The sequence below is a fragment of the Dendropsophus ebraccatus genome, chromosome 5, assembly GCF_027789765.1.
Source record: "Dendropsophus ebraccatus isolate aDenEbr1 chromosome 5, aDenEbr1.pat, whole genome shotgun sequence".
In the NCBI taxonomy this organism is placed as follows: domain Eukaryota; kingdom Metazoa; phylum Chordata; class Amphibia; order Anura; family Hylidae; genus Dendropsophus; species Dendropsophus ebraccatus.
The window spans coordinates 70,847,236-70,861,050 of NC_091458.1; the positions used below are offsets into that span (position 1 = coordinate 70,847,236).

The 13,815-nt window shown below is 45.4% G+C and overlaps 1 protein-coding gene and 1 long non-coding RNA gene across 2 annotated transcripts in view; one reads left to right on the forward strand and one right to left on the reverse strand.

Annotated features, from left to right (window-relative positions):
• Positions 1-5,861: 5,861 nt before the first annotated feature.
• Positions 5,862-13,136, reverse strand: PCDH8 (protocadherin 8). Its single transcript, XM_069970586.1, has 3 exons — positions 10,704-13,136; positions 10,409-10,616; positions 5,862-8,115 (listed from the first exon to the last, which is right to left on the reverse strand). The coding sequence occupies exons 1-3, from the start codon at positions 13,128-13,130 to the stop codon at positions 7,712-7,714; spliced, it is 3,039 nt and encodes a 1,012-aa protein (XP_069826687.1). The 5' UTR covers positions 13,131-13,136; the 3' UTR covers positions 5,862-7,711.
• LOC138792761 (uncharacterized) overlaps positions 12,032-13,815 on the forward strand; it is a 31,532-nt gene continuing 29,748 nt past the window's right edge. The window contains exon 1 of the long non-coding RNA XR_011363182.1: positions 12,032-12,958. This is a non-coding gene — a long non-coding RNA (uncharacterized lncRNA). The remainder of the gene's footprint in view (positions 12,959-13,815) is intronic.

The following is a 13,815-nucleotide window of genomic DNA, read 5'->3' on the forward strand; positions in this document are numbered from 1 at the left end:
TCTTAAGGTACCTGTCCTGGAGATGGAATTCTCTTTCTAGACTCTGCTATCTTCTAAGCTCTTTCAATAATATTGTCTGTATAGCCCCATGGTTGTAGTCTACATTGTAGATCGTGACACTGAGCATTGTTAGCTGTCTCTTCAGATCATACAGATTGTGTTCTAATGAATTCACCTATTGGGAGTCAGTCTGGTTCTACCTACCGAGCTTCGATCAAATGGTGCTATCACTGTCTGGCTAAAGGGTGAGCTGACATTCTCCTCTACAGTTTACCCATAAAATCTCATTGGCTAGAAAAGATTTTGTACAGTGAGAACATTTCATTTGCTGAAACTGTAATACTTCTTTAAGCTTTCCATAGACTGACAATTTGCACATTATGATTAGTAGCAAATATTAATTCTAATTATTAGTGCATGAATGATAACAACATGATAATTTTCCAACCATTTTCAATCTAGTAGGGATTTTTTTTACATAATTTACACAGTGGAAAATAGCTCTCAAAGTGATTGTGCTAAGTGAACTTTTAATGTGTTCGACGAATGAAGTAGAATTGCTCTGGGCTAAAGGCCGCATTCCGCACTCCTACCACTAGGTGTCTCACTATACTGTATGCACTATGTGGCACAGTTGAAGGAAGGATTATTAAGGGTCTGTGGTGAGGCGCAGGGATTGCCTGTTAGGGGTGAACTCCTATGGTGATGTGGTAGCTGAGTGGGTCTAGGGTCACATCGGCACTTGATAAGGTAGCTTGGAGTGGTAAGTGTAGTGATGTGTGTGTGGGTGCAGAAAAGACAAGCCAGAGTCTGGTGCTGCTGAAAAATAGAACAATTTACTGTAAGTAACTGTAGTGCAAAACAAAGAATACTGATAGTAACAATACAGTCGAGTGCAATACAATTGTTACAGTCTTGCAATAACTCAGGTGCATACAGTTGAGGCAGAGATCAGGTGCTTGCAGGAAGAAGGTGCTTTGCATTAGAGAGAGAGGAGAGGAGTTGCCAGAGGGGCCCTGGCCAATGTAGAAATGTACTCTGCCGGGGCAGTAGAAGTGTATATAGAAGAAGACAATAGAGAATACTTGTACTCACGGACTCCTAAGTCTTCCTAGTTGTCCTGTGCTGCGCAGTGGAATACATAGACATTCCATACCTTTGTTCCACTGGGGTCAGTTCCTATCACTCTTAAAGGGAACCTGCCCGACCCCCCGCTAGAACCCCGGATACTTACCCCAACTCACCAAGTCCCTGGAGCCGGTCCCGGGATGAAGATATCCTTGTCGGAAGCCCAGCGCGTGCTGCATAGATGAGTCCGATGCCCATAGTGAATGAATGGAGCCGTCATTCTCTATGCGCGTCAGATTCATCTCTGCAGCGTGTGCGCCGGGCTTCCGACAAGGATATCTCAGTCCCGGGACCGGCTCCAGGAGTGTGACTTGGCGAGATGGGGTAAGTATCCGAGGCTCAAGGGGGGGTCGGGCGGCCTTCACCCTGGAACAGGGGGTGACAGGTTCCCTTTAAGGTAACTGCCCTGCACGGTTTAGAGAGCTTCATGGCAAGGGCAAGGTGATTCCTGTTAGGCTTCTCTCTCCTTGTGAAGGCTGAGCAGTGCATAGTGGTTCTAGTACTCAAAAGGAAGAAAACTTGTAGCTTGCTAGCTTAGGCTTCTCTCTCCTTGTGAAGGCTGAGCAGTGCATAGTGGTTCTAGTACTCAAAAGGAAGAAAACTTGTAGCTTGCTAGCTGTGTCTGTGTTAAAGGCCCATCTGTCTAAATCCTTCTCTCACAGAATGAAGTCTAGACCGCCCTGACTCCACCCACCAGGAACTAGGTCTTAACCTTAGGGATCTGACTAATCCAGGCTGTGATTGGTGGTCTGTGTGTGTGCGCACATAGAAGAGAACGAAAGAGATAGGTTAAAGAAAGGAGGGAAAGCACCTGTACCTAAGAGGCAACACGTGACACACGCCAATACCCCTGGAAGACTTCAGCTGTGCAAAAGACAGCTTACACAAAACACAGTAGTGATACCTATTGGGAAAATATGCTAAGTACAGAGGACACCTCATCCCACTTGTGTAAGCCCTGAGAGAGTTACCTTACTCAGGTGCAACAAAGCCTAAGGGCCTATATCGGGTCATTATAGATCAACTGTGGATGTGACTTTATTTTCTATTCCTGTAGCCTCTATTCCTGTATCTAAAGCTGGAGTTGATGTCTCTCGATGTGTTTTCCCAATTTGATAGCTCCCTCTCTGATATTTATTGCGAGGTAGAGCAGATGGAGTAGTTCAGTTCAGACTAGTCTGGTCAGAGAAATAGCAAGAGAGAGTGTCCCTGCTGAATGCCTTTGTCAGGGCCTTATCTGGAGGCCAGGATCATGCATGCAGCCTATGCTATTCCTGAATATTTATTCTAAAAGAGTTCCAGTAATAGCCATGCTAAGCTATTAACACCTTCCTTGAGGCTACAAGAGATGGGGAAGACAACTTATTCACGCTGAGGGGCTATCATTCTATTTCTACCTTAGGCCTCCTGATATCTGAGACAGGAGTCAAAAGTCAGCAGTTAGATAAGTGCAAGTCAAGCAGAGATCTCTGCTGCAACATGGTAGGTTTCCTAAATGGTCACCCCGATGGCTAGCTTTACCCACTAGGTGGGCCCTTTGTTCCTGGATTTGTGTCACTTGGTGCCCATGGACAACAAAAGGCACATCATCATAGCCGTAGACACAGGTACTGTCTTATCCCACTCCTTCAAGGTAGTTAGAGCCCTTCCAGTTGAGAGCCATAAGGGTCTGGATAAGTCACCGTCCCTGAAAGTAGCCCAATGTCATCTAAGTCAAGTCAACACCAACAACGCCAAGTAACAAGTAACCAAAAGTCTTCCAGTATTATTCTACAGTATACCTGCATTAATCAGTGACCCTAAAACCTCAGATCTAAAAGTATTTCAAGCACCTTGCTCACTACATGGGATATCAGTCAGTAACCTTAATTTACCATATTTTTGCACCTTGTTGGAAGGACTGTGATTTATTGAATACGTACCTTTAAGAAGTTTACAAGTAAAAGTTACACTCTTTTAGGTCTATTCTGGACTCTGTAGTGTCTCCGCACTAGACCTGCACCTCACAGATTTAACAGGCATGTGCCTGGGATCTGGGGAGGACACATACCACTTAGGCCCTGTTGCAAGAGCTGAGAAAGTTCACCAACACCTGCCCTAGATAACACCATTTGGCTACCCTGGGTTACCGCATAAAAACTCAAGCATCAATGTCAATTTGCAAATTTTCTAGCTTAAAGTGCAACTATAAAATATTTTGACCATTCAGTTTTAGTTAGCTTAGGTCATGATAAGAATTTTTCCAATATACATTAATAACCTAAAATGAACAGTTTTTTAAATACATAAGGCTGATTAAGCCCTTATAGCCCTCTCTGGCTGTGACTTATTTCTGCATTCCTGCTGGACACGCCCCCTCCCTGCAGATCCGTCCTGAGTGTACAGACTCTGACAGGAGGATCAGATAACAGCCCTGACACAGTGAGAAACAGAAACAAAACCTCCTCCCCCACCTCATAGCAGCAAATTCTCCCCCCTCCCCTCACAGAGGTGACTAAGCAGAGCTGAGGGGGTTGTGTGTGAGGAGCAGCGCAGGGGAAAAGCTGGAGCTGACATTATCCTACAGTGTAATGAGAGCAGATGACTGTATCTAATCCCACTGTGTGTGATACCATCTGCTGGGGCTCTGTATCTAATCTTACATTGTGATACTGTATGTTGGGGCTCTATCTGATCCTGCTATGTGTGATACATCTGCTGAGGTGCTGCTCAGTGAATGGAGGTACCCAGCCAGGCAGATGAGGGATAGGCCACGCCCACATTCAGTCAGCCAGAAGAAAAATTCATTTATTCCTCTGAGCCAAACAACTGGGGATATCTCAGCGAGGGTACAAGCTATCAACGCAGTTTAAGTCTTTTTAAAGGGTAACACATGGGCTTTTTATTTGAGGAATTTCATTTTTTGGCTACTGAAATTATAGTTACGCTTTAAGTTGTTTATAGGTACACTGATAAATGACCAGGTCAGCTTGATAGACGTCTGATCTATCTGTTAATTGGAAAATGCCAGGCTCTAAATTCTTCCTTTGTAACAGGTTATCATGACCTTTATTGTAACTTTAGTCAACAAAAGAATGATAATTCTACTTGGAATGGTATTGCAAAAACTCATGCCATATTGACATTTGCAATTGTTAAAATGGTTTCTCTTTAGACCATAAGATAAAATTCTGATAACTGAGCTATCACAAAATATTTAGTTGGCAGTCAGTGTCTGCATACAGTACATGTATACAGTATGTTATATATAATATAATGCAAATGTAGATGAACTGTAAAAAACATGAGTGGTTTTTACACAATGGAGTTATGGTTGTAATACTGCATGTGGTGTGCATTAAATACTGTAAAAAGACTTAAAGGGCTTATCCAGTGCTACAAAAACATGGCTACTTTCTTTCAGAGACAACACGACTCTTGTCTCCAGTTCAGGTGTGGTTTGCAATTAAGCTCCATTCACTTCAATGGAACTGAGCAGCAAAACCCCGCCCAAGCTGGAGACAAGAGTGGGGCTGTCTCTGGAAGAAAGTTGCCATGTTTTTGTAGAGCTGGATAACACCTTTCAATATTCTAAACAATCCCCCTTCCCAATACCACCCTATGTCCAGTATACATGTGTAACATATCCTGCACACTTTCTTTTTTTTTTTTTCATATTTACCCGCTCTGGACGCCTTTTCCTGATTAAATTTCGTACTGGGAACATAGCTTGTAAGTGTATATAGTGTATACATAGTGTGTACATTGATAATAAATTAGCCTGTACAAAATAATATTTCCCATTTTCACAGCACACACCTATAGACATCCAAACTCACATCCATTTTTTTTTTACTGAGTACCAGAAGGTGCTAGTATTTTCAGCAATTTTTGTAACTGGAGTGCTCTACAGAACTAGCAGGTTAGACAATTATGTTACCTTCATCCTCGTGTACTGTTTATTCTGAAATCCTCTGCCTGATAAGCCGTTGGGAGCACTAGGGGTGGGGCTACCTCCCCCCAGCACTGATCCGGCTGCCCCCTCCATTGATGATCATTAAAAGGGTTGGCTCAGGTGCTCAGGGGGTGGCAGCTCACCCCTGGCGCTCCTAACGGCTTATTGGGTAGAGGATATCGGAATAAACAGCACAGGAATGGCCCGTAGGATGAAGGTAACAGACATACCTTCATCCTCAGCTCCTTGTGCCTACTAAGGAGCTATCAGCAGGTTAGATTTATCTAACCTGCTGATAGTTCCCCTTTAACATACAAGTATAGAGATAATCTACCCTGCTCTACCCTCCTTTCTCCTTTATTGGCAAGCTTGTGTAGTTTACTCCCATTATCACAGCCTTGTGCCTATGTAGAGTAAGTACTGAGGAGGAAACACCTGCGACTGCCCATACTCTAGAGCTCCCATACGCTTTTAATAATTAAAATTTCTACCATTAGGGTGCGTTCACACCTACAGGATCTGCAGCAGATTTGATGCTGTGTTCAGTTATTTAAATGAAATCTGCTGCAGAAAATCAGCTGCAGATCCTGTAGGTGTGAACGCACCATTAGGCTATTTATTTCAATAAATGTTGAATGGACAATGTAGTATGGAGTCAGGAAGCTTCAAATTCCGATACAAACAGATAAGAGTGTTACTTTTAGGCAAGAAATTCTGTACATATGGCTGGAAATACAGAGAATCCAAAGAGACGTTCCTGACAGAATTCACAAATACTTTATTGTGTTTGATGGTGACATCAATTGCTGAAATAAAAACGCAGTAACACTGAATATGGTCCACTGGTGCATAATCTACAACTCACACTTTTCAGGTCAAGTTTTTTCAAGGATTGTAAAAATGTACATTGCAACATATACATTTCAAGTGACAAGTTTTGAATTGTATTCATACACATATTTCCTTTGGCAATAATTTTGAAAATTTTCATATAAAAATAGAACAAATTTTCCCAACTATTTACAAACTTATTACAAGTACACAGTAGTCATGTAATTTTACCACCAAATGGCAAGCCATGTGTGAGATCAGAGCAAAAACACAGTAAAAAAAAAAAAAAGGAAATACTGCACATTTCATAAAAATTACAGAAACGTCAAACAATATTTGTTTACTAATATCAAATGATATTGACCTGACAGGAATGTAATCCCACCATTTCTTTGATTTAAGGCACATTGGGGGGAAATTATCAACATTTTGCCCTCATGCAAAAGTTACTCTTGGTCGACACAAATAATTCCATTGAATAAATAAAAAAATATTATGCATTTGAAAATGTTTCATTTGGTTGAATTATTTTGCGCATCTAGAGTAAGACTTTGATAGATTCCTCCCATTGTTTAAATGAGTGTATGTGTGCATGTATATAACAAATATACACACACATTGGCCACTGTTTATCCAGGTACAAGTACACTTACATAATGCTAAGAGAATATGTGTTGTCACAACATGGAGAATGTAACATACATAACACTGATATATCTGATTGTATTCATAACTCAAGAGTATAGATTTCTTTTTTTTTTTTTATACAAAAGTGAATGTCAATTTCTATAGCTGCCAAATAGGCAAATGGTCTTGCACTAGATTTAGAAAAGTGCAATGGTATGTGAAAAAAAAAAAAATTAATGCAAGACAAGAAATTCCATTTGTAGTAAAGAGAATGGTTAATGTTTAAAGAAGTTTCTAGGATTAGAAAAACACAGCCAGCTACTTTCTTGCAAAAACAGCGCCACCCCTGTCCTCAGGTTGCGCGTGGTATTGCAACTCAACTCCATTCACTTCAATGGAGCTGTGCTGTAAAACCACACCCAAACTGAAGGCCATGTTTTTCTAGTCTGGACAACCCCTTTAAGTGTCAAAGGTAATGGAACTGGGGTGGATATGCATTTTTTTATGATGCGTAATAGTGGTTGTATTTACCGTAAAGGCAAACTAGTGCAGCATAGTTTAGGGGAGCAGCAAAGAAATAGGAGTATATTCTATTTATTCATTTTATACTATTTCAGTATATTTTTTGCAACAGGTTTTAAAAAACAGCCCAATTTTCTACTGAAAAATAGAGTAGAGCATGTGGGGCAGTGTCAACAAGAGAGATTCCACTTGAGGTATATTTACAAAAAGGTGACCTCATTTATAAAAACTAATGACAATGAATTGAGATGTTTTCCAATGGCGACCAATCAATGAATGATGAAACCTGATTGGTTGCTTTAAGTAGTGCCATCTTTTTTTTTTCTGTATTAGTTTTCACAACCGAGGCCCAATGTGTTTTGGTGTACAGTAACTTATAACAACGTGTGATCTGAATTTGTCCGGTCTTGCATTGTCTTTGTAAAATTCATAAAATCACATAAAATTATAATTTCTTCATAATTTTATAATTGGAAGACTTTGTAATAAATAACCCATAGAAATCACTTAAACTATGGCATATGAAGTGCATTAAGACTTCTTGTACCTAAATAAAGAATCCTTAATATTTAACTATGGTCAATAACTTAAAACTCTTAGAGTTCTGCAGTCCCATTTACACAGAGTGTGGCTGTCTAGAACAGACTGTACAGGTCCCACTGTGTTAGACTAAAGTTCATCCTGTTCACAGGTGGTGTCTTGTGGTGGCACATATCTACTGGTGCCAGGAGACTTATAAAGAGGCATGCTGATTTCCTGCAGATCAGGAAGCCTGCCAGGCCTCGGTGGTGAGATTAAGGTAATTGTCCTGCTTTCGTAGTCTTTGGGTGGCACCTTCTCATACACACACTGGAGTCCACCTGTTTTTTGGAGGTGTGCTTGAGATGATTGGTAATAGTTATCTCTATGCAGAGGATCTCGAGGGAGAGAGGTGCTCTTGCCAAAGCTAGAGACGGAGAGCTGGCCTGTGTGCATGGCTGCAGGATGGACATTTGGTGGTCTTCCACATGATGGACTCCAGCAACGGTCAGAATGACCTAGGATCTTACACTCGGTAGTACAGGCCCACAGCCCTGAAATAAAAATAGTAAAAGATCAGTATAGGAAGTAGAGGGAAAAGAATAAGCAACATTTTCCCTGTCTGTTACAAGTCTAGGTACATTTACACACCATCAGAAATGATGTATAGGACAGTATATATAGGATATATAGGACAGTATATATAGGATATATAGATCAGCTCTATATAACATAGAGCATCTGCAGACCAGGGGATTCTACTGCCATCAGATTGGCCAGCTTACTACAATCCTACAGCATTGTTGGGCACAGTGTCATTGTTTATAGACATTAATGTAAAATGTTTTATTGATTTTGAATTGTCATTTGAATAAAGGAAGGAATCAGAAATGGCCTAAGATCCAGATCATACTGGCTATATATATATATATATACGTAGATTGTGCTTTTACAGGTGACTATGAAAGTGAAAAAAATGTAGAATCTGTGTCATTACTAAAAAATCCTTCCAGTGACCTTGTCTTTTAGTTTCTAAATGACTTGTATACATAATATGGGATATATATATATATATATATATATATATATATATATATATATAACTTAAATCTAGGCTGTGCATGATTTACATACAGTGTAGCCACTATAAACTGCAAATAACTAGACGGCTCTCTGATGCATGCTACCTTACAGCTACCCTTCGGATGTACATAAAGATGGATGGACAGATAGATAGACAGATAGATAGACAATGAATACTGATATCAGATGCTAGATAACTATAATATACATATAAATAAATGGATAATACATATACTGATATGACAAATATTATTAGCTAAACAGATATACAGACAGGCAGGAATAGACATACAGACAGGCCAGCATAGACAGACATACAGGCAGGCAGGCATATAGACAGGCAGGCAGGCAGGCATAGACAGACATATAGATAGGCAGGCAGGCATACATACAGACATACAGACAGGCAGGAAGGCATAGACAGACAGACAGGCAGGCATAGACAGGCAGAGCTAGAAAGCTGACAGATATATATTGATAAGGGATATGTGCATACAATACATAGACAAATATTACACTGACAGATATACAGACAGGCAGGCATAGACTGGCAGGCAGGCATACAGACAGGCAGGCATAGACAGACATACAGATAGGCAGGCAGGCATATAGACAGGCAGGCAGGCATAGACAGACATACAGGCAGGCAGGCATAGACAGACATACAGACAGGCAGGCAGGCATAGACAGACATACAGGCAGGCAGGCAGGCAGGCATAGACAGACAGGCAGAGCTAGAAAGCTGACAGATATATATTGATAAGGGATATGTGCATACAATACATAGACAAATATTACACTGACAGATATACAGACAGGCAGGCAGGCATACAGACAGGCAGGCATAGACAGGCATACAGGCAGGCATAGACAGACATACAGATAGGCAGGCAGGCATACAGACAGGCAGGCAGGCATAGACAGACATACAGGCAGGCAGGCATAGACAGACATACAGACAGGCAGGCAGGCATAGACAGACAGGCAGAGCTAGAAAGCTGACAGATATATATTGATAAGGGATATGTGCATACAGTACATAGACAAATATTACACTGACAGATATACAGACAGGCAGGCATAGACTGGCAGGCAGGCATACAGACAGGCAGGCATAGACAGACATACAGATAGGCAGGCAGGCATACAGACAGGCAGGCAGGCATAGACAGACATACAGGCAGGCAAGCATAGACAGACATACAGATAGGCAGGCAGGCATACAGATAGGCAGGCAGGCATAGACAGACAGGCAGGCATAGACAGACAGACAGGCAGGCAGGCATAGACAGACATACAGGCAGGCAGGCATAGACAGACATACAGGCAGGCAGGCATAGACAGGCAGGCAGGCATAGACAGACATACAGGCAGGCAGGCAGGCATAGACAGACAGGCAGAGCTAGAAAGCTGACAGATATATATTGATAAGGGATATGTGCATACAATACATAGACAAATATTAGACTGACAGATATACAGACAGGCAGAGCTAGCAAGCTGATAGATATATATTGATAATGGATTTGTGCATACAGTACATAGACAAATATTAGACAGACAGATATACAGACAGACAGACAGACCTCCAGCAGATTCATGCACAGATGTGAGATGGATAATAGATAGATACAGTAGCTAGGCAGACAGACAATGGATCTCTAGTCTGATAGAGTATAGTAAGAGTCCAGCTAGCTGTTCCCTCTCCCATACACTCTTTCTAAGTGACACGTGTAGGTGTGCGGTAACGGTCAGGTAACGCACCGGTCTGCATGTGGTTGATGAGATCCTTCTTCAGGGCGTCCCCGCTGATGTCCGAGTCGCTGTCGTTGAAGTCGCTGTCCCCTTTGCCGCTGTCTTTGCCGCTGAATTTCTCGGCTTCCCGGATGGAGATGGTGTTGAATGAGTGGCCCTTCCACACGGTGACCGTGGGCCCCGCTTCCTTGCCGTAGCCGGGAGCCGGCGTGTAGTTCTGTGGGAGACAAGCAGCAGGTTATGGCGGAGCCCCGTACATGCCCTCCCGTCCCAGCGGCAGCCGCAGCCGGGCAGCCAGCCTTACCTCGGTGGGGGCGGTGCGCAGCCTCTTCTGGGTGTCGTACAGGCAGGTGCTGAAGTTCTCCTCGGTGCTGGGCACCTCCGGGGTGACCGCCGGTGCCGCCTCGGTCCCCGTGAATGGGGTAGCATTGGGGAAGGCTCTGGCATCAAACAGGTTGCCCTTCTGGCTGTCTATCAGCTCCTCGTCGTCCTGCTCGCCCTTCTCCAGCTCGGAGATGTCCCGCTCCGTCTTGCCGGCTTTGCTCTCCTTCCTCCGCTTGTTGCAGGTGGTTGCTATGGTGATGATGGCCGCCAGGAGCAGGGTGCAGCTACCGGCCAGGACGATGATCACGATCAGCGGGACGTCCCAGTGGGAAACTTTCTCCTCCCAAGAACTTGGCTGCATGACTTCATGGTTGGCCGGCGGGGTGGCGGCGGTGACCAGGAAGCTGACGGTGGCGGTGGTGGACAGAGGGGGCCTGCCGTTATCCGTCACCGTCACCACTGTCCGGAAGCTCTGGCCCAGGTCATCGCTCACGTCCGCGGTCAGGAACACCTCCCCGGTCACCTTGTTCACCGTGAAGCGGCCGCGTCCCTCCTCGGAGAGGCTGAAGGACAGCTCGGCGTTGCCCCCCTCGTCCGCATCCTTGGCTTTGATCTGGGTGACCAGGAAGCCATGGGGGGCCCGGGCCGGGATCACCACCTCTGCGGAGCCATTGGTCAGCACGGGGTTAACGATTACCGGGGCATTGTCGTTCTGATCCACGATCCTGACCCTGATGATGGAGCTGCTGGTGAGCTGCGGGGCCCCCCCGTCACTGGCCTGGACCCGCAGCTCCAGCTGCTTCACCATCTCGTAGTTGAAGGTCCGGAGCGCGTAGATGGCCCCGGTGGCCGGGTCTAAGGACACGTAGGTGGAGATCGGGGCCCCGTTGACCTCGGATTCGGCCAGTCTGTAGATGACCTTCCCATTGTGGCCCAGGTCGGGGTCTCTGGCCACTACGGTAGTGATATAAGCCCCGGGGGCGTTATTCTCCATCACCGACACCTCATACACCGGCTTGGCGAACACCGGGGCATTGTCGTTCTCATCGCTCACCCGGATGGTGTACTGCTTGATGGTCTTATAGGGCGGCGAGCCCAGGTCCTCGGCCACCACCGTCAGGTTGTACTCGGCTATCCTCTCCCGGTCCAGCGGCGCCGTGGTGACGATCATGAAGCTGTCCTCGTACGCCTGCTGCAGCTTGAAGTGCTCGTGCCCGTAGAGCGTGCAGTGCACCTGGCCGTTCGGCCCCGAGTCCCTGTCCGTGGTGCTGATCAGCGCTACAAAGCTGTCCTTAGCCGCCGCCTCGGTGATGTAGGCGACCCCGGCGCTGATGGACGTGAGCGGGGTGACGCTGATGTCGGGAGCGTTGTCGTTCACGTCCAGCACGTGCACTATGACCTTACAGGTGGCCGCCAGCGGGTTGGGACCCAGGTCCTGCGCCTGGACATCAAACTCGTACGTCTTCTTAGTCTCAAAGTCAACGTGACCTTCAAGCGTCAGCCGGCCAGACTTGGGGTCAATCCTAAAGAGCTGCCGCACTTCCTGGGACACCTGGGGGCTGAAGCCATAGACGATTTCTCCATTCGCACCTTCATCAGGGTCCACCGCATTGAGGTCCAGCAGCAGGTATCCTACCGGAGCGTCCTCCATCAGCTCCACCGTCACCGTGCTTCTCTCAAACACCGGGTTGTTGTCGTTAAAGTCTAAAACACGCACATTAACCATTGCACTGCCAGACCGCGATGGGCTCCCTCCATCCATAGCCACCAGCTCCAGGGTGTAGGCAGACTGACTTTCCCTGTCCAGCTCCTTCATCAGGACCAAGTCCGCGTATTTAACCCCATCCGCCCTGGTCTGGACATCGATGCTGAAGTGACTGTTGACGGAGATTTGGAAGCTCTGGATGGAGTTGGAGCCCACATCCTCGTCCACAGCGATCTCGAGTGGCATCCTGGTGCCCACAGCAGCACTCTCAGACACCTCCACGGGGATCTCGGGGCTGGGGAAGTGGGGGCTGTTATCATTGATGTCCCTCACCTCCACCTCCACATGGATCAGCTTGAACTGCTCCCTAGAGAAGCTGACCACGTCCAGGGCCAGGGTACAGGTGAGGGACTGCCTGCAGATCTGCTCCCGGTCTATCCTCTCCCCGATGGACAGTTGGCCGTCACTCTCCCTCACCCGGATCAGGGAGCTGTTAAACTGCTTCATCAGGCGGAAACTTCCCTCCCCAGGTAGGCTGAGGTGCATGTCTTCTGCTAGGGTGCCTATCACGGTGCCAGGCTCGTCTTCTTCATAAGTCCTGTATCGTATAGTCTTGCAGGTAGCGATGGAGAAGAGGGTAACAAAGCACAGAAGACAATAGTGGCAAATCCTCGAGCAGCAGCCCCTTCTTATCAAAGTCATTTTCTAGAGTCAATAGCACTAGCAGCAGGTGGAAAGACAGGAGGCAATGGGATCTTTAAGAAGACTGCATGAAGAGGAATAGCAATAGGAGCAATGGTCTGCAGAGTGTCAGTGACAGGCTGGCTGGGCTAGGAGTTCTGAGCTGTTCTGACTACTCTTCAGGGGGTTTTATAAGCTCAGACATGTAAATGTGAGCCCCCAGCAGCCAATGGCAGGGCCGCCTCCCTCCCCAGCCTCCTGAATTCTTCCCATAGAACTGATTTAACTATTTCTCTGGCTTAAACAGCAGCAATGAATAGATGTGGCAAGAGTTTGCGGGTCGTTTAGCAACAAAGGGTTTATTATAGAACCTTAAAGGAGAAACAGGAGACTTCTTTTCTTTGTCCATTTTTTTAAAGTAAATAAGTACATGAGATGACTGGGGGATAGAGCAGCAAACGGAGCACTTTGTTAAATGTGAGAGTGTGACACCCTGGTGTGGGCCAGGTGCCTTGTTATTTACCAATATGGTGACTTCAGATCTGCCTGGTTACAGACACTTCATCCTGATCATAATGAGATGGAAGGATTACCCTGAATCCAGTGCCCTCACATCTATGCCCAGGATGCTGGTTCTGTCGTGTGAGAGTCAATGATCAGAGCTGCAATTTGCTTTTCAGATGACTGGGATGGGCTTTAGTATGCA

Excerpts from the sequence above, each read along its gene's own strand:
- PCDH8 (XM_069970586.1), bottom strand. The coding sequence starts at position 13,130 with ATGACTTTGATAAGAAGGGGCTGCTGCTCGAGGATTTGCCACTATTGT. Across the intron at positions 10,617-10,703 it reads TGCGCACCGCCCCCACCGAG|AACTACACGCCGGCTCCCGG; the intron begins GTAAGGCTGGCT and ends TGTCTCCCACAG. Across the intron at positions 8,116-10,408 it reads CATCAACCACATGCAGACCG|GGCTGTGGGCCTGTACTACC; the intron begins GTGCGTTACCTG and ends TTTTTATTTCAG.